Source organism: Symphalangus syndactylus, chromosome 1 (genome assembly GCF_028878055.3).
Source record: "Symphalangus syndactylus isolate Jambi chromosome 1, NHGRI_mSymSyn1-v2.1_pri, whole genome shotgun sequence".
Taxonomy (NCBI): domain Eukaryota; kingdom Metazoa; phylum Chordata; class Mammalia; order Primates; family Hylobatidae; genus Symphalangus; species Symphalangus syndactylus.
In genome coordinates, this window is record NC_072423.2 from 83980376 (window position 1) to 84004552 (window position 24177).

At 37.0% G+C, this 24177-nt stretch overlaps 1 protein-coding gene and 2 pseudogenes across 1 annotated transcript; 2 read left to right on the forward strand and 1 right to left on the reverse strand.

The window, feature by feature from the left end:
• Positions 1-527: 527 nt before the first annotated feature.
• Positions 528-1481, forward strand: LOC129489821 (olfactory receptor 5AP2). Its single transcript, XM_055292999.1, has one exon. It carries the CDS (start codon positions 528-530, stop codon positions 1479-1481), a length of 954 nt encoding a protein of 317 aa, XP_055148974.1.
• Positions 1482-8643: 7162 nt separating this feature from the next.
• On the reverse strand, positions 8644-20171 carry LOC129488479 (olfactory receptor 5M5-like; annotated as a pseudogene).
• Positions 20172-20348: 177 nt separating this feature from the next.
• Positions 20349-23080, forward strand: LOC129488485 (olfactory receptor 5M5-like; annotated as a pseudogene).
• Positions 23081-24177: the final 1097 nt, after the last annotated feature.

Genomic DNA, 24177 nt, shown 5'->3' on the forward strand with positions numbered 1-24177 from the left:
TGTCTTGGCCTCTCAGAGTGCTGGGATTATAGTTGTGAGCCACCATGCCCGGCCCAACTATTTTTCTTGTCTGGCACTATTGATAAATTTTGTTAACTTTCAATATTTTTATTTATTTTATTAGTACTGAGGAGGAATTTTAAGTGGCCTGAATTCATTCTATTATCCTTCTCCAGAAGTTGTGTCTGGAGGGTATGTCAGTATATAAATTAATTTATTTATCACAAGTAATTATGGCAGTCACATCTTAAGAATAAGTTATTTTAATTATTCAATAAAGATTTAACTCTAGGAATGACCATAGTTAATACATACTAAATCACTTGCTTCAGTCATTAGTAGACAGCACATCTAGTACTAAGATACAAGTCTTTTGATTTGGCATCAAATCCAACATACCTTTTACTATGCTTTTCACTTTTTGCTCTTCTGTTAGAATTTATGTTTCACTAAAAATATATTATAGCTCCATCATGTATTCATCTGACTAAATTCCACTTTGCATCTTCTTTCTTATTGCAGCTCAAATGATGACACTTATGAAAGAGGTTCGAGGCAGAAATCAAACAGAAGTGACAGAATTTCTCCTCTTAGGACTTTCCGACAATCCAGATCTACAAGGGGTCCTCTTTGCATTGTTTCTGTTAATCTATATGGCAACCATGGTGGGCAATTTGGGGATGATTGTATTGATTAAGATTGATCTCTGTCTCCACATCCCCATGTATTTCTTTCTCAGTAGCCTTTCTTTTGTAGATGCCTCTTACTCTTCTTCTGTCACTCCCAAGATGCTGGTGAACCTCATGGCTGAGAATAAGGCCATTTCTTTTCATGGATGTGCTGCCCAGTTCTACTTCTTTGGCTCCTTCCTGGGGACTGAGTGCTTCCTGTTGGCCATGATGGCATATGACCGCTATGCAGCCATTTGGAACCCCCTGCTCTACCCAGTTCTCATGTCTGGGAGAATTTGCTGTTTGCTAATAGCTACTTCCTTCTTAGCAGGTTTTGGAAATGCAGCCATATACACAGGGATGACTTTTAGATTGTCCTTTTGTGGCCCTAATAGGATCAACCATTTCTACTGTGACACCCCACCATTACTCAAACTCTCTTGCTCTAACACCCGTGTCAACGGCATTGTGATCATGGCTTTCTCAAGTTTTAATGTCATCAGCTCTGTTATGATTGTCCTCATTTCCTACCTGTGTATCTTCATTGCCATCTTGAAGATGCCTTCGTTAGAGGGCAGGCACAAAGCCTTCTCCACCTGTGCCTCTCACTTCATGGCTGTCACCATATTCTTTGGAACAATCCTCTTCATGTACTTGCGCCCTACATCTAGCTACTCAGTGGAGCAAGACAAAGTTGTCTCTGTCTTTTATACAGTAATAATCCCTATGCTAAATCCCCTCATCTATAGTTTAAAAAATAAGGATGTAAAAAAGGCCCTAAAGAAGATCTTACGGAAATATGTCTTGTAAAGCCATGTTACCCATCATTTGTTATGTAGAAGAAAATACATTTTCATGTTAACTGTGTTCTCTGATTGTTTAAGCTGTTTCTCTGTGTTAAAGTAGATAATTTAAAATGAGGTATACTTTTTAATATCCTAGTATCATATATATATGTATATATATATATACACACACACACACACACACACGGGTCCCTTTGATGCATCCATACACTAGATGAAGGTTGGGACTGGAAAAAGTATCAAAACACTTGGAATTGGCTAATCTGGGCTTAAGTTTTAATTTAAATATTAAGCTTATCTCAGTCTGAGTTCTATTATACAAACATTGGTGTCTTCGGGTTCTGGGCAAACAGATTGAGGCAGACAGATATTTTTATGCAGAAAGTTTTTCAGAGTGTTCTCACAAACAATATCTATATAGTGAGGGGAGCAGGATTGGACAGAAGGAGTTGAATTGTGATGAAGACTGAGCCACTGTTACATGGCGTTCTGCAGAAATTTCCTTCAGACATGTCCCAAATTAAGAAAAAAGGAACAAGTATTTGTACTTCCACAATAGCCAATTTTTGGATATGGTCACCCACTGGGAGGCGGTAATATTATCTTGGACAAGGTAATTCCCTTCAGCAGGGGAAATTCCTGGAGTGTAGGTCAGCTATCAGCTATCAGTTGCCTATATGACTGGAAGCTGGAGAAATGAATACTTCAACCCGAGAGACAAATCTAGGTAGTGTGCCACAGCATTCATAATAAATAATAACACTACTCTACTTACAAGTATGTCAAGAGGTACCAAATCAGATATATGAATAAGTCTTATCAGGTATTATGATATTGTGGGAACCACAACAATAATGGGGGAATATTTTACTGACTTTTGAATTAAACTTAATATTTTGTTGGTAGTAACCAATGTACTTTAATGTTTTATCTCTGTCTTTCCTAAAGGTTCACATAATTTTCAATAAACACTTATCAAAGAAAATTATATCTGTATCGCTTATCATAGTGAGGATGAAACTCTCAATGTTCGAGCAATGAGAACAGCCTTCTGTGATGAGATGACATGTTGAAAGAAGTCTGTGTAATGATTTGGAATTAGGTAAATGTCTGGTTCTAATTTATTTCTATTCCACCATCCACTGTAGACCCGGAGGGAGACACCAGTGTTTTGAGTGTTGAGTGTTCCGACTGAGACCACCTCATTCATTTTTTTTTTTTTCTCATTAAACTTTTTTAGTGGGTCTTAAAATTCTGTGACAAATTTTTGGTCAAGTTGTTTCCATTGAAAAGTACTGATTTTAAAAACTAATAACTTAAAACTGCCACACGCAAAAAAGAAAACCAAAGTGGTCCACAAAACATTCTCCTTTCCTTCTGAAGGTTTTACGTTGCATTGTTATCATTAACCAGTCTTTTACTACTAAACTTAAATGGCCAATTGAAACAAATAGTTCTGAGACCGTTCTTCCACCACTGATTAAGAGTGGGGTGGCAGGTATTAGGGATAATATTCATTTAGCCTTCTGAGCTATCTGGGCAGACTTGGTGACCTTGCCAATTCCAGCAGCCTCCTTGTCCACTGCTGTGATGACACCCACTTCAACTGTCTGTCTCATACCACGAACAGCAAAGCGACCCAAAGGTGGATAGTCTGAGAAGCTCTCAACACACCTCATTCTCAAAAAATTCATTAGAGGCCGGGTGCAGTGGCTCATGCCTGGAATCCCAGCACTTTGGGAGGCCGAGGTGGGTGGATCACAAGGTCAGGAGTTTGATACCAGCCTGGCCAATATGGTGAAACCCCGTCTCTACTAAAAATACAAAAATTAGTTGGGCATGGTGGCAGGTGCCTGTAGTCCCAGCTACTCGGGAGCCTGAGGCAGGAGAATAGCTTGAACCCGGGAGGCAGAAGTTGCAGTGAGCCGAGATCGTGCCACTGCACTCCAGCCTGGGTAAAAGAGCAAGACTCCGTCTCAAATAAATAAATAAATAAAATATTCATTAGAGACCACAAAGGAAGAACTATTTCCTCCTAACCGCCTGGAAGAGCCCTCTCATATCATATCCCAATAACTTCCACTTTCAATTGTTAACTAAGGTTTCTCTCAAACATATCCAAAACTGTATCAGAACTTTCATTCTCCTTCATATTTACTTTTATTCTGGTTCATTTGCTGTCACATTTATCCTTTAACTTTTCTCTTAAATCACCACTCTAAGGACAGTTGTACTTTATCATTATTCACCACTGCCTTATGTCCATATTTCACTCAATGCCCAGCTGAGATTTCGTGGTCTATCACATAATGACACACTATTAGTTATGCTCAACTCTCCCTCCAGAAAGTTTCCACCCTCCCTCCATTCTGCTGATCTATCTAAATACCCACTTAGATTTAATTGTTTCTTCTATGTGTCCCCCATTTAAACTGCTTAATACAGTTAAAGAGAATTAATCATCACTTTACTCTGTGTTACTGAACTTTCCTCATACTTCATCCTGAAAAAAAAAGATATGAACATCCTCACCTTACCACCTCTACATCTTTATAAATACCCTCTTTCTCCCTTCATGTCATTGTGGATAATGTATCTCTGCTTCTACCTAAGACCAGCTCTTTCATGTGTTTGGAGTTTTCCACGGCCTTTACTTCTGAAATTATACCTCTACTCTCCTCAAGCTTTAGAATCTCAAACTCTATTGTAATATCCTCCTTTGTATACAAATATTTTCTAGTGTCAATCTTCTTTTTTTAAATTATACTTTAAGTTCTATGGTACATGTGCACAAATTGCAGGTTTGTTACATATGTATACCTGTGCCATGTTGGTAGTGTCACCCTTCTTCACAGTGTCCTTGACAGTAAGTTCCATGCAGTCACGAACTTATTAATTCATCCCTGCTGCTCTCCATAATTAATCTTTCCAAAAGAACTACCTCTACTCATTACCTGACTTCCTCATATCTTATTTACACTATAACATGTTCCAGTCGTATTTCTGTAACATCTGTCCATTGAGCCTAATCTTGTCGAGGACACATGACACCTCAACACCCTCAACACTACTTTATCCAAAGATCACTTCTCTGTCTAACTTTTACTTGATATCTCAGGATTTGTCACAATTAATTCCTCCACCTGCCTTGATATAACCCTATATAGGTTTCTATATCACCTCACTCTTCTGTTTTTCCTTCTTTTGCTCCTACTTCTTCCCAGTTAGCAGTTATCGTTTTTCCTCCATCTCATGCTGACCTTTACATCTTGGGGCAAAAGTCATAGTTTTGATATTTGGTTCTCTACCTGCACTTAATTCTTGGGTGCCCTAAGAACTGTGCCATGATTCCAAAATCTGTATCTCTAGCCTTGACCTCTCACCCAAGTTCCAGATTCATGTATTTAATTAACAACCTGGCATGTAGGGACTTTGGGTACATTAAAGGATTAAGAAATTAATTTTCTCTTCTTAGTTATGATACTCAGACATATGTAAAATAATCCCACCTTTTGTACTACTAGAAGAGACTATACCTGCAAATCATACTTATGTCTTTGGAGTTAAAATTATCCCAATATTAAGTCACAGACTGTATTTTCTATTAGGTTGGTGGAAAAGTAATTGCAGTTTTTTGCAATTCTTAAAAAAATAGCAAAAACCATAATATTTTTGTACCAACCTACTATTATATTTCTTTAGTTTGTGCTGGAGCAAGAAAATTGGCAACTTTTGTATCTTTACTCATAATCCATTAAATATTTGTTGAATAACTTGCATGTAACTTATGCTGGAGATATAACAGGTAAGAAAACCAAGTTTCTTATCTCAATGAACTTATATTTAAGTGAGGGAGATTGTATTGTCTCTGTCAAATGTATTATGCATGTGTGAATGTGGGTGTGCATTTCACATAAGCATAAATGGCATTTTGAAGTGGGTAATAAAATAGGGAGTGGTGGAGTGAGAAAAGAGCTCTCTGTTGAAAAACATCTGAGCAATTCCTGGATAGGGATGATACCATCTGAGTGTTTGTGGAAGAGCTTTCTGTGTACACACACATTAAACACAAAGGATCCTAGGCAAGATCCTCTTTGATTTGTTAAAAGAATTGCAAGGAGACAAATATATGTGGACCAGAGAGAGAAAACTAAAGGAGGTAAAGAACAGCAATCAGGAAAATTCTGAGAAAGGGAGGCAGATCACATAAGGCCTAGTAGCTCATAAAGAGGTTTTGTGCTTAATTTTTTCAAATTACTTTGTAATAGTTGTCTCCCACCAACGCCAGATGGTAAAATGCAAGAGGGAATGGGTAAGATTAATTTTCTTGGCTATTTTACCAGTACCAAGGGTGGTGTCTGCTTCATGAAACAAACTTATTAATATTTGTTGAGTGAATAAAAAAGTTAATGAAATCAAAACCATATTCTAGTAGAAAAGAATAAGGATTGTATTTTAAGTGGAATTCTGAGAGTTGGAGGCAGGATCTGATCAATCCTATAGGTTTAATTCAATGCTGTGCTCAATGGCACCTCTGGATTATGAGATACTTTTTGTTCTTCTCTAAATTCCTAAGATACTCTCTGAGGTATAAATGATGCACTGGGGAAAATGTAGTTCAATTACCTCAGCGAAAAATGAATTCACTTTTTAATTATGGATTGGCATATTTCAGACTTTAGACTTTTTAGTGTTTAACAGAGACTAAATCTCCAGAGAATGATCACAGCCTTAACAAGACGTGATCTTGGGTCTTGGATTCAAAGGCAGTGCATTTTATCCTTTGTTGAATTAAAGATAAAATGTGCTGCTGAATTCTGCCATAGTTGATTCTTTACGTCACTTGCACAGTTTTTCAAAGACATAAATGTGACTGCTGGAAACAGAAAACCTGTTTTCCTACAAAACAAAAGTAAATTAATAAGAACCACTACTTTCAGTAAATATTACTTAAGGACAGAAGGTAAGATCATGTAATTTATCATAACTTGTTCCAATATAGAAAGTTTCAAGAGGACTTAAAAAAACATTTAAGAAATTGAGATTAAACATCTTAAATTAAATATGTCTGAAATACTAAATTTAATGTTGTCAACTAAACTGTGAACATAAATTGTTTTAAAAGAGGGAGATTTAGAATCACTAGAAACAAATAATTTCGTAGAACATTGAACATATATATACACATACATACAGGAATGTATGTATACATGTATATATACACAAATGTGTGTGGTGTAAAAATATGAAAATTTAATTAATTTTGCATATAACGAGAGACAAAACCCAAAGAGATATTTAATTCTCTATGAAGAACCTTAAATTGAATACTTTTATGCCATTAAATGTATAAATTGATAAACTAATAACAATTTTCAGCCTTTTTCTTGAATTTTAGTTGCACTTGCTCTATGACATTGAACAAGTTAATATTCCTTAGTTCAAATTTGTGTTTAATACAAGGATAATTCTATCTTGATTAAGTTTGTTGCAAATCCTTATGTCCATGAGGGATGATGTATCCCATGCTCTTTTGTAATAAATGGAATGTAAGCCACTTCATGTATATTTTTCTAAATATGAATCTAAATTATGTACACATGTGGGAAAACAGTTACAAAAACTAAACAAATTGCTTCCCTCATATATATATGTGTGTGTGTGTATATATATATTATATATATATATATAAAACATATATAACATATACCCATACACTCAGAGGATCATATAAATCAGAGAAAATATGATAGCTTTTACGTCACCTTATACATTTATTACATATATAATGTGATTGATCGTATGTGTGTACATATATATTTATGCAAAAATAAGAGACTTAAAGAATGGCTGCAATTTTTTAAAGAGGTTATAGAATAGAATTTTAGCTATTTTAGAGATAGGAGAATCAGTTTAAAAGACTATCGCAATAACGTAAGTAAAAGACGGCTTGGTATTTAGTGACAATGAACGTGGCAGAGGTAGCTGGCTTAGGATACAGATCTTTTAAAGGAAAATCCAATTGAATAATCTGATTGATTGGCTATCCAGCATGTGACAAGGAGAAAATATCATTTATCCAACTTTTTTTTGTCTATTTATTTAATTTCGCCTGTGCAAATGAAAGCATGGAGCTGTCATTGACTTGAGATGGGGAGTGCTATGTTTGGAGCAAATTAGAGGAGGATATGAGGAATTCAGTTTTGGTCATGTTTTTGCCATTTGATAGCCATATGGAGGTGTAAGTAGTTAAATTATAAGCCTGGAGTTTGGAAAAGAGGACAAGACCAGAGATATGGCTCAGAAGGTACAAGTACATAGACAATATTTAAAACCATCAGACAATAAGAGCACCTGGGTAGAGTGGAAATAGAAAAGGAGGAAGCTCTGAGACACTCCAACACAAAGAGGGAGAAGAGGAGGAACAAGGAATGGAGACAGAGGGAGCAAGCCATGTAGTAGGAAGAAAAAACAGAGAGCTTGATGTTCTGGAAGAGTAGAGAAAAAAGACTTTTAGAGTGGTAAGTAATTAATTATGTTTAATGTTGTCTAGATAGACCTAGACAAATGGGGCCTGAGAATTCACCATTGGATTTAGCAATCAAGACCAATGATGTCTTGAACAAAAGCAATTTCCAGGGAGTGATGGAGGGAAAGGCCTGATTAGAATGGGCTAACAAGAAATGCAGAAATGCAGAAAACAAGAAATGCAGAATTCAGTACAGCATATATATAACTGTGTCCATATGTTTAATTGCTAAGGGAATGGCAGAGGAATGGGATGACAGGTGATGTAGGCAGTAGGATCAGAAAAGGAAGAGAGAAAAGTTAAAGAATAGAGTAAGATATCTCTCTCTCTCTCTCTCACACACACACACACAATTAAATAAAATAGGTAATTGAGTTTACTTAAGGGATCTTTTGTTCTTTACCTCCACACAAAATAAAAAGTAGTTATGAACACAGAACATCTTAGAAGTAATCTTACTTACAGTCAAGAATGAACTATTTAATATCCTAGGTTTTTGGGGTATAATTTATTTCATTTGTTCCTCTCTTAAGTAAATTTTATTGTGTATATTTGAGGATTAGCACGTTATGCTATGGGTTCATATAGACGTATACTTACACATAGGTACATATAGCTAATACAGTTGTTACTATAGTGAGGCAGATTGGCAGATAAACATATCTATCATGGTTTGTTTCTCATCCCAGCAAATGAGTCATCTGTTCTGAGACTAAGATATGAGAAACTTTACACCAGTGTCTGGATTTATTCTCCTGGGATTCGAGGATCACCCAGAGCTACAGTGTCTTCTTTTTGTGTTGTTTCTTCTCATCTATATGATCACCGTTGTTGGAAATCTTGGCATGATTCTATTAATCAAGATTGACTCACATCTCCATACTCCAATGTACTTTTTCCTCAGTAACCTATCCCTTGTTGATTTCTGTTATTCTTCTGTCATTGCCCCTAATATGCTGATAAATTTCTGGGTGGAGAACCCAGTCATTTCATTTAATGAATGTGCCACTCAATTCTTCTTTTTTGGCTCCTTTGCTGGCATTGAGGGTTTTCTGTTGGCTGTCATGGCCTATGACCGTTATGTGGCCATCTGCAAGCCTCTGCTTTATGCAGTCCTGATGTCCCCCAACCTCAGTGCCCTCCTGGTATTAGCCACATATCTTTCAGGCTTTGTAAATGCTGCCATTCACACTGGCTTCACCTTCCAGCTGTCATTCTGCCACTCCAATGTCATCAATCATTTTTTTTGTGATATTCCACCCCTCCTGAAACTCTCTTGTTCTGATACACACATCAATGAGGTTGTCATTTTTGCCTTTGCTAGTTTTAATGAATTGAGCTGTCTCCTACTGATTCTTGTTTCCTATCTCTACATCCTTGCTGCCATCTTGAGGATCCACTCTGCAGAAGGGAGGCACAAGGCCTTCTCCACCTGTGCTTTCCACTTGGCGGTGGTCACTATCTTCTTTGGGACAATCCTGTTCATGTATCTGCGTCCCAGCTCCAGCTACTCAATGGATCAAGACAAAGTTGTGTCTGTCTTTTACACAGTAGTCATCCCCATGTTGAATCCTCTCATCTATAGTTTGAGAAACAAGGAAGTCAAAGCTTCTTTAAGTAAAATGTTTAAAACAGTCTCTTATATCTCTACTTAGAATCATCAAGCCATAGGATGTCAGGGCTCTAAGGAAACTTACAAATGACCAAATCTACTTCCATTTACCCTAACTCTATTTCATTCTGCCATGAGGCTTTTTCCCGATAGTGGAGTTGGACTAACTGTTCCAAGCTTCCTGGAGAATATGGTCACTCTATGTAAATCCCACTTATTCTACATAACCTAAATCTCAAAAATAACCAACTATCACAGTTCAAAACCATGTTCATAGCTATAAAACCCAGTATAAAGGTTGCTGAGACAGAAAAAGACTGAGTGGCAAAAGGAGCAATTCTACCTTCTTCCATGTGTGATGCCTCTTTGATTGGATGACGGTTGAACTGCTAAAGAAATTATGAGGAATAAGCTGAGCCAGAAAATGTGGAGACACTGAAACAGGGCTTAGAAACTATGCCGTTCCCCTAGTGAACCAGAGAGAAATACCAGAGCTAAATAATGAGAGAGGGCTGAAGTCCAATGTTCTTAACCTTGAGAAAGAATATGTAGCAAGAATAATGAGAATAAACTCCAGGATAAGTATAAGAATAAAACACCGAATAAGAATGCTAAGAGTTATTATGAAGCAGAAGTTTCTGGGGTTGAGAAAGAGGTATTCTGCATAATTCTTGTATGTAAAGTGTCGGGTTGTTTGATCTTTACATGTGGAAATGATTTAACCATCAAGAACTAGGGCAAGATGCACATTCTTTCTCTAATGGCTTGGCAAATAACCATACCTGTCTATTTTGCTACTAGATGCAATTTTATTTGGATAAGTTCAAAGTTCTCAGCTGATTTGACTGGTAGTTTTAACTGAGATATCTTCTAAGTAGGACTACGTTTTCTTTGCAGATTGTGATCATGGACATGTGAACAGTAAATGCTTCCAAATGGAGGGGATTGGATAAAATATAGTTTGTATGATCATAGTAGATGATTTCATTCAAAGACTCGTTGTCATCTAAATGGAAAAGTGGCCACTTAAAAGTGCCTAAGCAATAATTTTGCTTTTAGTTACAGCATATTATTTTTGATGAGAAATTGAACCTCAATATTATAATTTTATCCGTCTTTATTCTACTTTCAGACATTGCATATTAAAAATACACAATTGTATTGCTCAATAAGTGCTTTTGCCCATCTCACCATTCTTCTTCCTGAAAGACATTCATATTTCAAGACACAGCACAAACATTATTTTCATTGTCCTTCCCAAAGTAGATAACTACACATGTATATTCCAGTGATTCTGTAGATATTACAACTCTAATCAGCTCTTAGTCTCAGAAACAAAAGCTAATAATAATAATAATAATACAGTGTAACGTTTCCTAACATAGTCTGAGAGCTCTGCAAGAAATGAAACGTACTTATATACATCTCCATGCCTTCATAGTAGCCCATCAATAAGAGTTTTTAAATTGAGAACATAATTCCAATAGAAGGCACAGGATTATGGAAGACAAAATCATTTTCCATAATGTCAATTTTAAAAAGTCAATGTTAGAATTGAAAGTTCTATTATATCTGGTTGGGTAATCTGTCAGATAATGTTTAGTCCTTTTAAAGCAAGTTGTCCTGTGTTCTTGGAAAGTAAAAACTTTAATAAGCAGAAAACATTTCAGTATTTTGTATCTTTCATTTTACATAAAACAAATGTGATTTCACCATATAGTAATAGAATACTCATCTTTTTTCCATGAAGGCACAAAAAGTTAATCAAACTGACATAGACTTGGAATTAGTACAGTCTCTCTGATGCCAAGCCTTTCATTTATTTTCTCATATTATGGATTGATTTTTTTCTGTTCACAGGCTTTTTACACAATGTACTCACCTTGACACATTTTCAGAATTATTGCATTACAGGCAAGGTGTCTGTTTTTAGAAAGAACTATTCTCACCTGAAATGGCTCATGTGTCTGTTAGCTGTGTGTGCGTGTGTGTGTGTGTGTGTGTGGTATGTGTGTTGTGTATGTATGTGTATGTTTGTGAGGGGGTGGGGTCATGAATTACCAGGAGAATTCTTGCTCTACAATAGTGACTAGAGTCCACAATACATTTATTCAGTAAAATTATATTCCTTGCCTTCCCACTGTTTTTTTCATTAGCAAACTCTTAAGTCTAGGCAATGATGCTTTATGCTGTTTAGACCTCAAAAATAAGGTTAAAATAACTCACTCGATTAGTTGATGGACTAGATGTGTTCCCATATGATGTAGGGTTCTTTTTAACAAAACATGTTTACAACACCGTCTGTCACATTTCATAGAATTCTTCTAATAGAAAAAATAACTATTGAGTACTGGGCTTAATACGTGGGTGATGAAATAATCTATACAACAACCTCCATGACACTAGTTTACCTATCTAACAAACCTTCGCATGTGCCCCCGAACATGAAAAAAAGTAAAAATAAATAAGTAAGGCCAGTGTATTTCACATTTGCTTTTGACATAATGGTCAGCATTTGCCCAACTAGCAGTATGGGTCATTACATTTTGTTTTACTAAACACACTGATTACTGACTTGTTCTAACATTTTTAAAAACAAAATACAGAAGTCAGAACCTTCTTGATATAAATATGATAGTGACTGTAAATATTGGGATTAAACTAGCAGCCAGGTCCCCCTTATATAGTAGAGAATCATGAAAAAGACCATAAAGTATGACAGAAGACATGAGTTTTAGGCTAAAACCTTGAAAATGCAGCTCTTGCTTCTTTGGTTTTTTGATATAGTCTAGATTTGAAAGCTTCATGTGTTTTTCTTTGCATCTCAAATTAAGTTTCAAATTAAGTAGACATGGACCAAAGATATAGTAAGAAAAAGCATCTGAAATTGCAAGATATTTTTGAGAAGATAATCATCTTTCAGTGGAGGAAACTGCAATATATCACATGAATATAAATCATTTTCTTATTCAGAAAATATATTGTAAATAATTTCACTTTGCTGATAAGAGTAGCTCAGAGATGCTCAATATTGGTGACCAAGGTAGTGAAAGGAAAAATTTTTCTGCTAACTAATCAAGTAGAAATAGGTTCTTGAGTAAGACTAAACATATGACCCTGCTTAATCATAAACAGCTGACTTCTGCTGTGGTGATTCCTATCAATCATCGCTTCCAAACAACTTTCACATTCATTGTTTCCATTAGACTTGCACTTGATCCTAAGCTATGCATATCCAAAAATAGATTACTGTTATTCCAGAGAATTGCATTTAGATAGAATCAATGAAGGTCACTTTTTGATTTTTTTAGAGACTCATTTTTTTTTATTGGGAAACTGTAGTTACTGAATTTTTCTTCGTCTTACCAAGGTTTCTCTTAAACACTCTTTTCAAGGCGTGTTTCACATCCTTGTTTCTCAGGCTATAGATAAATGGGTTCAGCATGGGACTCACAAAAATACAAAACACGGCCACCATTTCCCTTGCTCAACAGACAGCTCATCTGCTGGTCTCAGGTACATGCAGAATAGGGACCCATAGAACATAGTGACAGCTGTCAGGTGGGAGCCAGAAGTGGAGAAGGCTTTGCACTGCCCTTCACTGGAATGGATACTCATAATGGTGATGAAAATGAAGATGTAGGAGATGAGAATGATGAGCAGGGAAACTGTGAGGTTAATCCCTGCTGACACAAACACGGCAGTTTGTTTTATGTAAGTGTCAGAACATGTCAACATTAAGAGGGGTGGGTCAGCACAGTAGAAATGGTTGATGGTGTTGCGTCCACAAAAGGACAAGCGAAGGGTCAGTATTACTTGCATCGTGCCCACCATAGAACCCCAGAAGTAGGGGAAAGTCACCAGGCAGATGCAAACTGCCCTGGACATTTTGCTGCTGTAATGTAGGGGATTGCAAATTGCCATGTAGCGGTCATAGGCCATGGCACCAAGCATGAAATACTCAGTAAGGAGCAGAGTCACAAAGACAAAACACTGGGCCGGACACCCAGCATAGGAAATGGTCTTCTTCTCAGATAAGAAATTAACAAGCATCTGCGGAGAGACATTAGTGGAGTAAAAAATATCCACACATGCTAAATGAGTAAAGAAAAAAATACATGGGGGTTTGGAGCTGAGGAGTGAATCTGATTAGGAAAATCATTGCAAAGTTCCCAGTCAGGGTGATGAGGTAAATCAGGAGAAATACCACAAAAAGCATAGGCTGCAGCTCTGGCTGGCTGGTCAGTCCCAGCAGAATAAATTCAGTTACCTCCGTGTCATTGCATTTGGGATCTATCTTCATCTTCATAGTCTTTAATAAGAAAAGAAGAATGTGCCAGATACAAAAAGATAAATAAATTATATGCAATCTAAGAATAGGCAAAATCAATGAGCACTAAAACAAACTAGTGTTGCAAAGTGAATTGCAAGGAATATTTCCCTTAGAGATGGAAAAGTCTCGATAGATGCTTTCAGGTAGTTTGTGGCTCTGGTTAAAGCAGACAATACAGGAGATTTTGAGGTTTATGCACCAAATTGTGCTGGCTGTTTTGGCTTCTTCCACCTCAGCTCTGCTAACACATATGGGATTTGATGTAGCTCATTGGTGTCCCTAAATAGGCTGTGGAATCAGGATCCTTTATCCTCAAAAAGGCGACCACCACAGTCTGATAATGTCACAAATGCTTGATCTGGGAACACAGCTAATGAGTAACTCCCTGTAGACTGGCTCCATCGTTGCCAGCAAAGGTAAACCTTCTGTGCGTTGGAGGAAGACATATTTCCTGAGTCTATGGTATATACATTCAGGTTCAGTTTCTTAATCATTTCTTACTCCCCAATAACAATGGACATCTCCTGGTCCCTTGGTATTCTGTCCATCCTAACGTTTTTTGTCCAAAGCAACAACTGACAGATAATTTAGATTGTTTCTTCACCTAATATCCATGTTCATTTCATAAATCTCATTTTGTCTCACAACATCCCAATTTAGTTCATATTTATATTTCAATTTATCCTATACCTTTGACTTAACACCTTATATCTGACCCATCAGAAAGTCTTCCCAGGTCTACCTTCAACATATTACATAATAATTTTTAAACCCATTTTTCAGCATTTTCTTTGCCACCAGTCAGGTCTTAGATAAAATTATCTCTTGCTTAAGCTACTACAATAATTCCTTCTTCCACTCTTGAAATTCTCTGTTCTCCAACACCAGCCAGTTGTATTTTATAAACATAAATCACAACCTATTACAAATTTGGTAAAATGGTTCAAGATTTTTCATCACACATGGGCTAAAATCTGAACTTCTCGCCAGAACACACAAGGACCTACGTGATGTCTTCCCATCCGTGTCTCCAAATACTTCTCTTTCCACTTTCTCTTCTGTCCTTCTTCTCCTGCTACCTTGACCTTCCTAGCTGTTTCTTGATCACGCTAAGAATATTCCTACTTCAGCTCCCTCTGCCCAATTCCTTCCCAGATTTTGAGTGATTCATTTCATCACTTCATTCTATTCCAAATACCTTTTTAATCATGAATCATGATTTATTTTTCTTTATATCATTTACCACTTCTGAAATCATTTACTTCAATGTTCATTGTCTGTTCCCTCCAAAATATTAGCTATATGAGCACAAGAACATCATTTGTGCCATATCCCCAGAACCTGGACAAATGCTTGAATCATAGTAGATACAGTGTAACCATTAGTGTATGAATTAATGAGGTCACTTTGCCAACTTGCATCAGCTGACATTTCATGGTATGCAGATCTCTTACCTTTCAGATGTTATCAGTAGAGACCAAGTTACTATAAAAAAATTCCAGCTACCATGTGAAGAATGTACGGAAGGGAGTGCAGTTAGAGGTAGAGAGATCATTAGGGGCTTGTTTTAGTAGCAAAGCTAGTGATAATGGTGACTGAGCTAAAACTTAACATATTAATAGTTAAAACTTTCAGTTTGCACTGTTGGAAATTAGGTGGGAGTTGACTCAGGGCTACAAAAATGAGTTGTCTTTATTTACTATAGAAAATTTTGCAAGGATGAGAGGACACAGAATGTTCATACCTTTTAAAGAAAAACTATATTGCTTTATTTAGTTTATGTATCACATATTCACAAATCTAACCTTTAGTTCAGTGGTTATCAGCCCTGGCTTCACATGAGAATCAAGTTAGAGTTTTTAAAAACACTGATACCTAGGTTCTAGCCCAACCCAGGTGGGACACAGACACACACACACACACACACACAGACACACACGCATATAATAAGTTCTGAGATATATGTGCAGGATGTACATGTTTGTTACCTAGGTAAACGTGTGCCATGGTGGTTTGCTGCACCTAACTGATATGATATTTTTAACAAAATTTCATACTATTGTAATGCACAGACAACATTGAAGGCTCTGAACAAGACAACTGAAATGGCCTGTTTGTGTTAAACAAGATTTTTTTTTCACATGGTTTTACCCCGATAGCTTACACTTTCCCCTTACAGTAGATTCTGAGATACTGCCACACAAAGTCTTTTTTCCAGCCCCCAAATATAGAACTTGCCATCATCAATGCATATAAAACTTTCCTTCATTGGTTTGGAATAAAGTATCCCATTCTCTGACATTAGCTCTTACAGTATTCTGTTGGTGCTAGAAAACTTAAAAAAAGAAAATCTTTCTGAGAGCTTTCATGATCTTATCTCAAGTCTTCTCACACCCAAGAAACAGAGGGCAAAGGATGAAATTATAGAGGGTCACACCATCCAATTGTTGCTTACATACAGCCCAGGGTTTGGTTTATGGTATACATATGAAAAGAGTGTTTCCTATATATCACTAGTTGTGAAAGTAGAGCTTGACATAGTTATGTTTCAAGTTATGAGCTAATGTGGGGAATGGGAAAAAAATGACTAGGTTATAATTCCCAGTAACATGTTGACACTCTTAAAAATGCCATTGCAGATGGTTTGTGGTGAATGACGTCTAAGATTTTTTCAGTCACACATCACATACGATAACCCACAATAACATGGGCCAACACCAGATGGACACATCTCATATCGTTGAAAATTCCAACAGCTTTCACTTTTCATTCAGTGGTGTTCTGTCATGTCAGGAGAGAGATGAGTAAGAAAATGGGAAGAATAAGGAGAATAATCATTAAATATATGAAATTATTCTATTTGAAATAATGGAACTATTGGAAAGAAACCAAACTATGCTTAGGGGGAAGAATTAAAGCTCTGTGTACAATGCAGGAGGAAAAAACACAACTTCAAGCCACGTAGAGTATTTTCTGAAAATTCTGCCAAGTGGGACACGTCAGGTGAAAGCTCCATAAATCCATAGCAGTGTTGGCAAAGGACAGAAAAATGTATTTTCTTGGAACAAAACAATGCAAACCTATTTTTCTTTTTCTTTTTTTCTTTTTTCTTTTCTTTTTTTTTTTTTTTGAGATGAAGTTTCTCTTTTGTTGCCCAGGCTGGAATGCGGTGGTGCCATCTCGGGTCACTGCAACCCCTGCCTCCCTGGTTCAAGCGATTCTCCTGCCTCAGCCTCCCGAATCGCTGGGTTTAAAGGTGCCTGCCACCACGCCCAGCTAATTTTTTGTTACTTTTGGTAGAGATAAGTTTTCGCTATGTTGGCCAGGCTGGTCTCGAATTCCTGACCTCAGGTGATCCACCCACCTAGGCCTCACCAAATGCTGGGATTACAGGCGTGAGCCCAGACACAGCATTGCCATCATATTCCAATGCAAAACTGAATTGAAGAAACCTAAGAAAAGCCCCTAGAAATGACGATGGAAATGTGTTCACGTTTTTTTTTCCTTCTCACCGTTAATCTTACCCTCATTTTTATCCAATTCTCTTGACACTCTCCTCTTAGTAATAATTGTATTAAGTAATTAAAGACATAGAAGCCTACGTTTTTTTGTGCCAAATCTAAGGCTCTAGTAGTGGAGAAATGTATGTTTTTTTATTCCAAGATTTGACTAAAGCTCAACCTGTAAGCCTACTCTAAGTCTCAGCTGTGTCATGAATAATGGATCTGTAACTAATGACAGGGGTATCTGCAGAGCCTGCCTGACCTCCTCGTATATCACTAGTTACCTGTTGTCTTCATCAGACAGTCTGAGGCCTGTCTGCCTATGGTTTTGTTTTACCATAATTCTCATGGCCACTACTAATTTCATTTTATGTTCAAAAGAGGAAATAAGAAATCACACAAATTTCTTATGAGTTCTTGATTCTCAGAACTGTCAGACTTACCTGTGAAGGAATAGTAATTTCTTATCCTACTCAAAATTCCCCAGTGTGGGAGGATTTATACTGAATGACTAATCTTGGGAGACTCATTCCTGAAGCATTAGATAAGAAACCACACAGGATATCATTAGGGCTCCCTCTGGAGGCGTTTACAAAAGTTACATCATAATGGATAGAATCCTAATTTAGATGTACATAGTGTCTTTCAGTAAATGCAAAAACACTTGGTACAGATTTTGATATTGGGATTAATTCTAGAGCAGATAGAAAGGTGTTCCATTCTTGGTAATCAAAAGACTTTTGCCGTGACTCTGCACATTATATCCTCAGCTAAAATAGTCTTTTGCTTTTCTGAAAACCTTTGTTGGTTTTCTCTGCCTCTCTTGCAATATTTGCTTTCTTTTATAACTATTCTATTACTCCTATGAATTGTAAATGCTCTGAGGATAAAGCTAACATCAATTTCGTCTTGATGATTCCTCTGGAAATCTGCACAACATTTTGGGTGTACAGTTAATATTTAGTGAAGAGACATTGAATAAATAAGTAAACAGTGGTAATTAGTTTAAACAAAATTAGTTCAAGTACACTTACTGCCATGGGCTACTTATACAAAGATATGTATAATTTATGATTGCAGAGATATGTTAATTCATATAATGTTTAATCTTTGGGTCTCAAGTAGATTAACATTTGAAATCAAAGTCCTACTACTTCTGGGTCAGATTCATAATAATGCTATTAGAAATAAAAATAAAATAATATAATAGTATTATATCTTTCATTAGGGCTAAAACCATCTTCCTGTCCTGCACTCTAGTACCATTAATTTTTGACATTAAAAGATGTAGATTATGACAGAGAGAAAATCCAAACCCAAGTCCTGGTTCTTCAGCCTGGACACACTAATGAATGGAGAGGAAGAACAACAACAACAACAACAAAACTTAGAAGCTTTCTCTGAGACAGGCTCTCCCAATCTCCCTTGCCTAGGCTTTGGCCCTGAACCAACTTCTTGAGTAGCTACAGCAAAGTCAACTTTGGGATTAGCTTATTTGGACAGCTATGATCACAGCTATTTCCACAGTTTCTTCAGTTTCCATGTGGCATAGACAGTACTTAAACTTCCAAACTTCCAGCATGTCCCTAACAGGGGAACATGCAAATAGCTAAGATTTGATGACCTGGACGTGTTGCACCAGTGAAGCTGAGTCCTACACAGCTGACTCCTCAGGCCTTTTCTGAATGGATATAAGGGGCAGACCTAAGGGAGGTCTGTAATTCTTCTAAAACCAAGGTGCAACTTGGTCATCAGGGAAGATAAGAAGGCTATGGCTATATTCAGTGAAGAGAGAGAAATGACTCTGAGGTACATTTGTCATGGTGGATGACAGCAAAGCAAAACTGTCACCAGGCAGATTAGAGGTCAAGAAAGACCGGAGAGCAGCAACCGGATGCATTTCTAGGCCTCCCTTCCTTACCGATAGAGGCTTTGCGAGTCATAGAAGGGAAAAAGGGATTAAAATTTTAATGACTGGATATTTGCCTAAAGAGAAAGACAAACCAAAAGAGTTATTTCAATCATTGACCATTTTAAGTCCAAAGCTACTCTCTAAAAGAAAGCCATAGATCACAAGTTCATGTAACATGTAATTGGGTCCTGACATATAGACACAAGCTTTTGCAACAATTAAAGTTTTGTTCACTATAAGTCATTTTTGGAAAAGAGAGAGAAATATTCAAATTACTTACATATCAGTTTCCATCAACATGTGAAGAACAAACAAAAACACTTTTCAGGGTGAACAAAATTCCTGCTACAGTTATAAAATCCTGCATATACTCTTTACTTTGTGATTCTGAAAAACGTGGTTCTACCTGGTTTATTGAAATGGGTTGAAAGCTCTAATGTAATGTTATTTTTTACATTTTGTAACACAAGTCATAAAGCCAAGCTTTTCTCAAACCTTGATGAAACATGTTAGAAGAAATTATGTTTTAGTGTTTGGTGAAAAAATTATGTTTCGTCACTTAAGGTGATAAATTGTGCTTATCAAAGAACTTTGAAAGTTCACACAGAGCCAATGGTTTAAAATGCAGTAATTTAGATTCCCAGTTCTCACAAAGGTCAGTTACCCTGGACCATTCAATCGCCAAAGAGGAAAACTGGGGGCATTCCCATCCCGGGATATGGGAAGTCCCTGAGCTTCCAGCCTGGTCCTTGTGGCTGAAAAATGGCATGTTTTGCTTTTGCTTTTGCTTTTGGATCCTATTCATGCCACCAAAAATGTTCTGTGTGGGGAACGTGTGAGGGGAGAGAAAAGACACGGACACAATACGTTTAAGGGTAAACAACGTTTATCCCATGTAAGTGGCAATGCAGATATAGTAAGCAAATTATATAATAATAAGCAAATTATATAATAAGCAGATTGATATAATAAGCAGATTGCAATGGGAAGGGGAAAAGGGAAAATACATTTACATTCACCAGACTATGGAGGATTTAACACCAGACTGGAAAGCAACAGCCTGGGCTCCAGAGTTGGACAGGTAGGCAAAGAGATCCTAGTTCTATACAGATATGTACCATGGAGCAGTTCCACTTTCCTAAGCACATTCAGTTGTGATAAAAATAGATGAGTTTCAAGGCTGATACATTACATGCCACACTCAAAGGTGTGTTGTTAAACAAAGAATTACAATTTCAAAGAAAAGCAATGTTTACAATCATGGGTTCAAGAAAAGTCTAATTGAACACATATAATAAAGACTTGCAAAATGATAAAAGATAAGGTTCTTTATCAAAAGCCTTGCAGAAAAGAACCACAGAAAACCATTTTAAATATAACTGCCTTTGTATGTAAGAAATTCTGCATTATTTTAGATGTAAAAACATCAGTCTCATGCTTACTAGGCTATTTCTTAATGACACACATATTTAGAAATTTGAGAGAAGAGGAAGAAATATCAGGTGACACCACTGGGTTAATGCATAAATGACAAACCTAAATGCATTTTAATTTCCTTTTCTTTAAATTGAGATGAGCTTAAGCCCCTTCTTTTTGTGGTATTCTTAGTCATCTACCTTATCACAGTAATCACAATGTGAGCATGATCTTCTTTTTTTTTTAAGTGCACAATATTTTTAACTGTTAACAATATAGCTATTGTTACCTATGGGCACAATGATATACAGCATATCTCTAGAATTTATTCCTGCAAAACTATAACTTTATACCTGCCAAAGAGCAACACCCCATTTCTCCCTCTCCTCCAGCAGCTGCAACCACCTTCTATTCTCTGCTTCTATGAGTTTGACTATTTTAGATTCCTCATATAAATCTAATCATGCAGTATTTGTCCTTCTGTGCCTGGCTTATTTCACTTAACATAATGTCCTCCAGGTTCATCATATGACAGGATTTCTTCTTTTTGTTAATGATGAATAATATTCCATTATATGTATATACTACATTTTCTTCATCTTTCAATGGACATTTAGGTTGTTTCTATATCTGGACTATTGTGAATAATGGTGCAATGAACACAAGAGTACCTATGTCTCTTCAAGATCTTGATTTAAATTCTTTTGGATATATGCCCAGAAGTGAGATTGCTGGTTTATATGATAATTCCATTTTTAATTATTTGAAGGCTCATCATACTGTTTTTTATAGTGGCTGCACAATTTTATATTCCCACCAATGTTGTACAAGGGTTCCAATTTCTTCATATGTCACCAATATTTGTTGTCTTTTGGATTTTTTTAAAATAAAATAACAGCCATCATAACAAATGTGATATCATGCTTTTGTTTCATATGCATTTTCCTGATGATTAGTGTGTTGAGCACCTTTTTATTTTTATTTATTTATTTATTTATTTATTTATTTATTTATTTATTTATACTTTAAGTTCTGGGATACATTTGCAGAACACGCAGGTTCGTTACATAGGTATACACGTGCCATGGTGGTTTGCTGCACCCATTAACCTGTCATCTACATTAGGTATTTCTGCTAATACTATCCCTCCCCCAGCCACCCACCCCCCCACCCCCCCACCCCCTGACAGGTCCTGGCGTGTGATGTTCCCCTCCTTGTGTCCATGTGTGTGAGCATGAGCTTCTTAATCAGAAGTGATTCAACACTACACACTCCAATGTGCTTGTTCTTCAGTCATCTCTCCTTTGTAGATCTCTATTATGCCACCAATGTCACTCCTCAGATGCTGGTTAATTTTCTTTTCCAAGAGAAAAACCGTTTCCTTTATTGGTATTGGTTGCTTTATCCAATTTCACCTCTTCATTGCACTGGTGATCACAGATTATCATATGCTCACAGTGATGGTGTATGACCACTACATGGCCATCTGCAAGCCTTTGTTATATGGAAGCAAAATGTCCAGGTGTGTCTGCCTCTGTCTCACTGCTGCTCCCTGTATTTATGGCTCTGCAAATGCTCTGGTACAGGTCATCCTGATGCTTTGTCTGTTCTATGAACCAAATGAGATCAACCACTTTTTTTTTTTTTTGGAGAAAATGCATTATATGCACATTTAATTCCACTATAAATTTTTGAATGGAGGGATGGAGAGGAAGGGAGAAGTTCATATTAATGGAGAGAATATGACCCAGAAAGTGTATACAATGGGAGAAAGGAACCTGTTGTTCCAAGTTTCCATATTCTTATCATGGCATATACAGTCATGATTATTTTCTCAGTGTGAAGCACCTCCCAGGGCTGAATCTGATGCAAAATTGGAGATTAACCACCTTTATTGTGCAGACCCACCCCTCTTAGTCCTCGCCTGTTTGGATACTTATGTCAAAGAAACTGCCATGTTCGTGGTGGCTGGTTCCAACCCCATCTGCCTCTCACTATCATCTTTATTTCCTATACTTTCATCTTCACAGACATTCTGCGTATCTGCACTGCTGAAGGAAGGCGCAATGCCTTCTCCACCTGCGGGTCCCATGTGACTGCCATCACTGTCTTTTATGGAACACTGTTTTGCATGTGCCTGAGGCCCCATTCTGAGGCATCTGTAGAACAGGGGAAAATTGTAGCTGTTTTTTATATCTTTATGAGTCCTACGTTAAATTCATTGATCTACAGTCTGAGGAATAAAGATGTTAAAGAACAATAAGGGAGGTTATCCAAAAGAAACTGTTTGCTAAGTAAGGTAGATATTTTAGTTACAGGTTATGTAATACATTATTATTATCTTACCAATTAATGAGCATTATAAATTAACAAATCACTTTCTGTCATTGAGTGTTTTTTGTCTTTTATAATTTGCATATGGGAATTGAAAGTGTATGCCAAATTATTAGCTAGAGTTGACAGTGCCATCTCAGTGAATTTAAGAAGAAATCATGGAAATTTAAATAGAAGACTGTTATGGCTTGTAAAAGTCAATAAAGAACAGTGATTCCTTCTTTAGTGCTCATACTGGTAGCAAATGATAAAAGACAGAATGCTATGGAAATGACAGTTCATTACATTTTTATAGTACTTAATAACTTCCAAACTATTTTCTAGACACCTTTCAAACATAGCATATGAGGTTTTCTCCTTTCTTTTATACAGATAATGTGACAATAAAGAGCATTGACGTAGGGAAAAGAAAGAGAGACAGACTGTTACTGGGTCTATGTAGAAAAGGAAGACATAAGAAACTTCATTTTGACTTGTACCCTGGACAGTTGTTTTGTCCTGAGATGCTGTTAATCTGTAACTTTGCCCCAACTTTGAGCTTATAAGAACGTGTTGTTTGGAATCAAGGTTTAAGGGATCTAGGGCTGTGCAGGATGTGCCTTGTTAACAAAATGTTTACAGGCAGTATGCTTGGTAAAAGTCATCGCCATTCTCCAATCTCCATAAACCAGGGGCACAATGCACTGCGGAAAGCCACAGGGACCTCTGCCCTGGAAAGCCGGGTATTGCCCAAGGTTTCTCCCCATGTGATAGTCTGAAATATGGCCTTGTGGGATGGGAAAGACCTGACCCTCCCCCACCCTGACACCCGTGAAGGGTCTGTGCTGAGGAGGATTAGTAAAAGAGGAAGGCCTCTTGTAGCTGAGATAAGAGGAAGGCCACTGTCTCCTGCATGCCCCTGGGAACTGAATGTCTCGGTATAAAACCCGATTGCACCTTCTTCTATTCTGAGACAGGAGAAAAACTGCCCTGTGGTGGGAGGCGAGACATATTGGCAGCAATGCTGCTTTGTTATTCATTACTCCACTGAGATGTTTGGGTGGAGAGAAGCAAAAATCTGG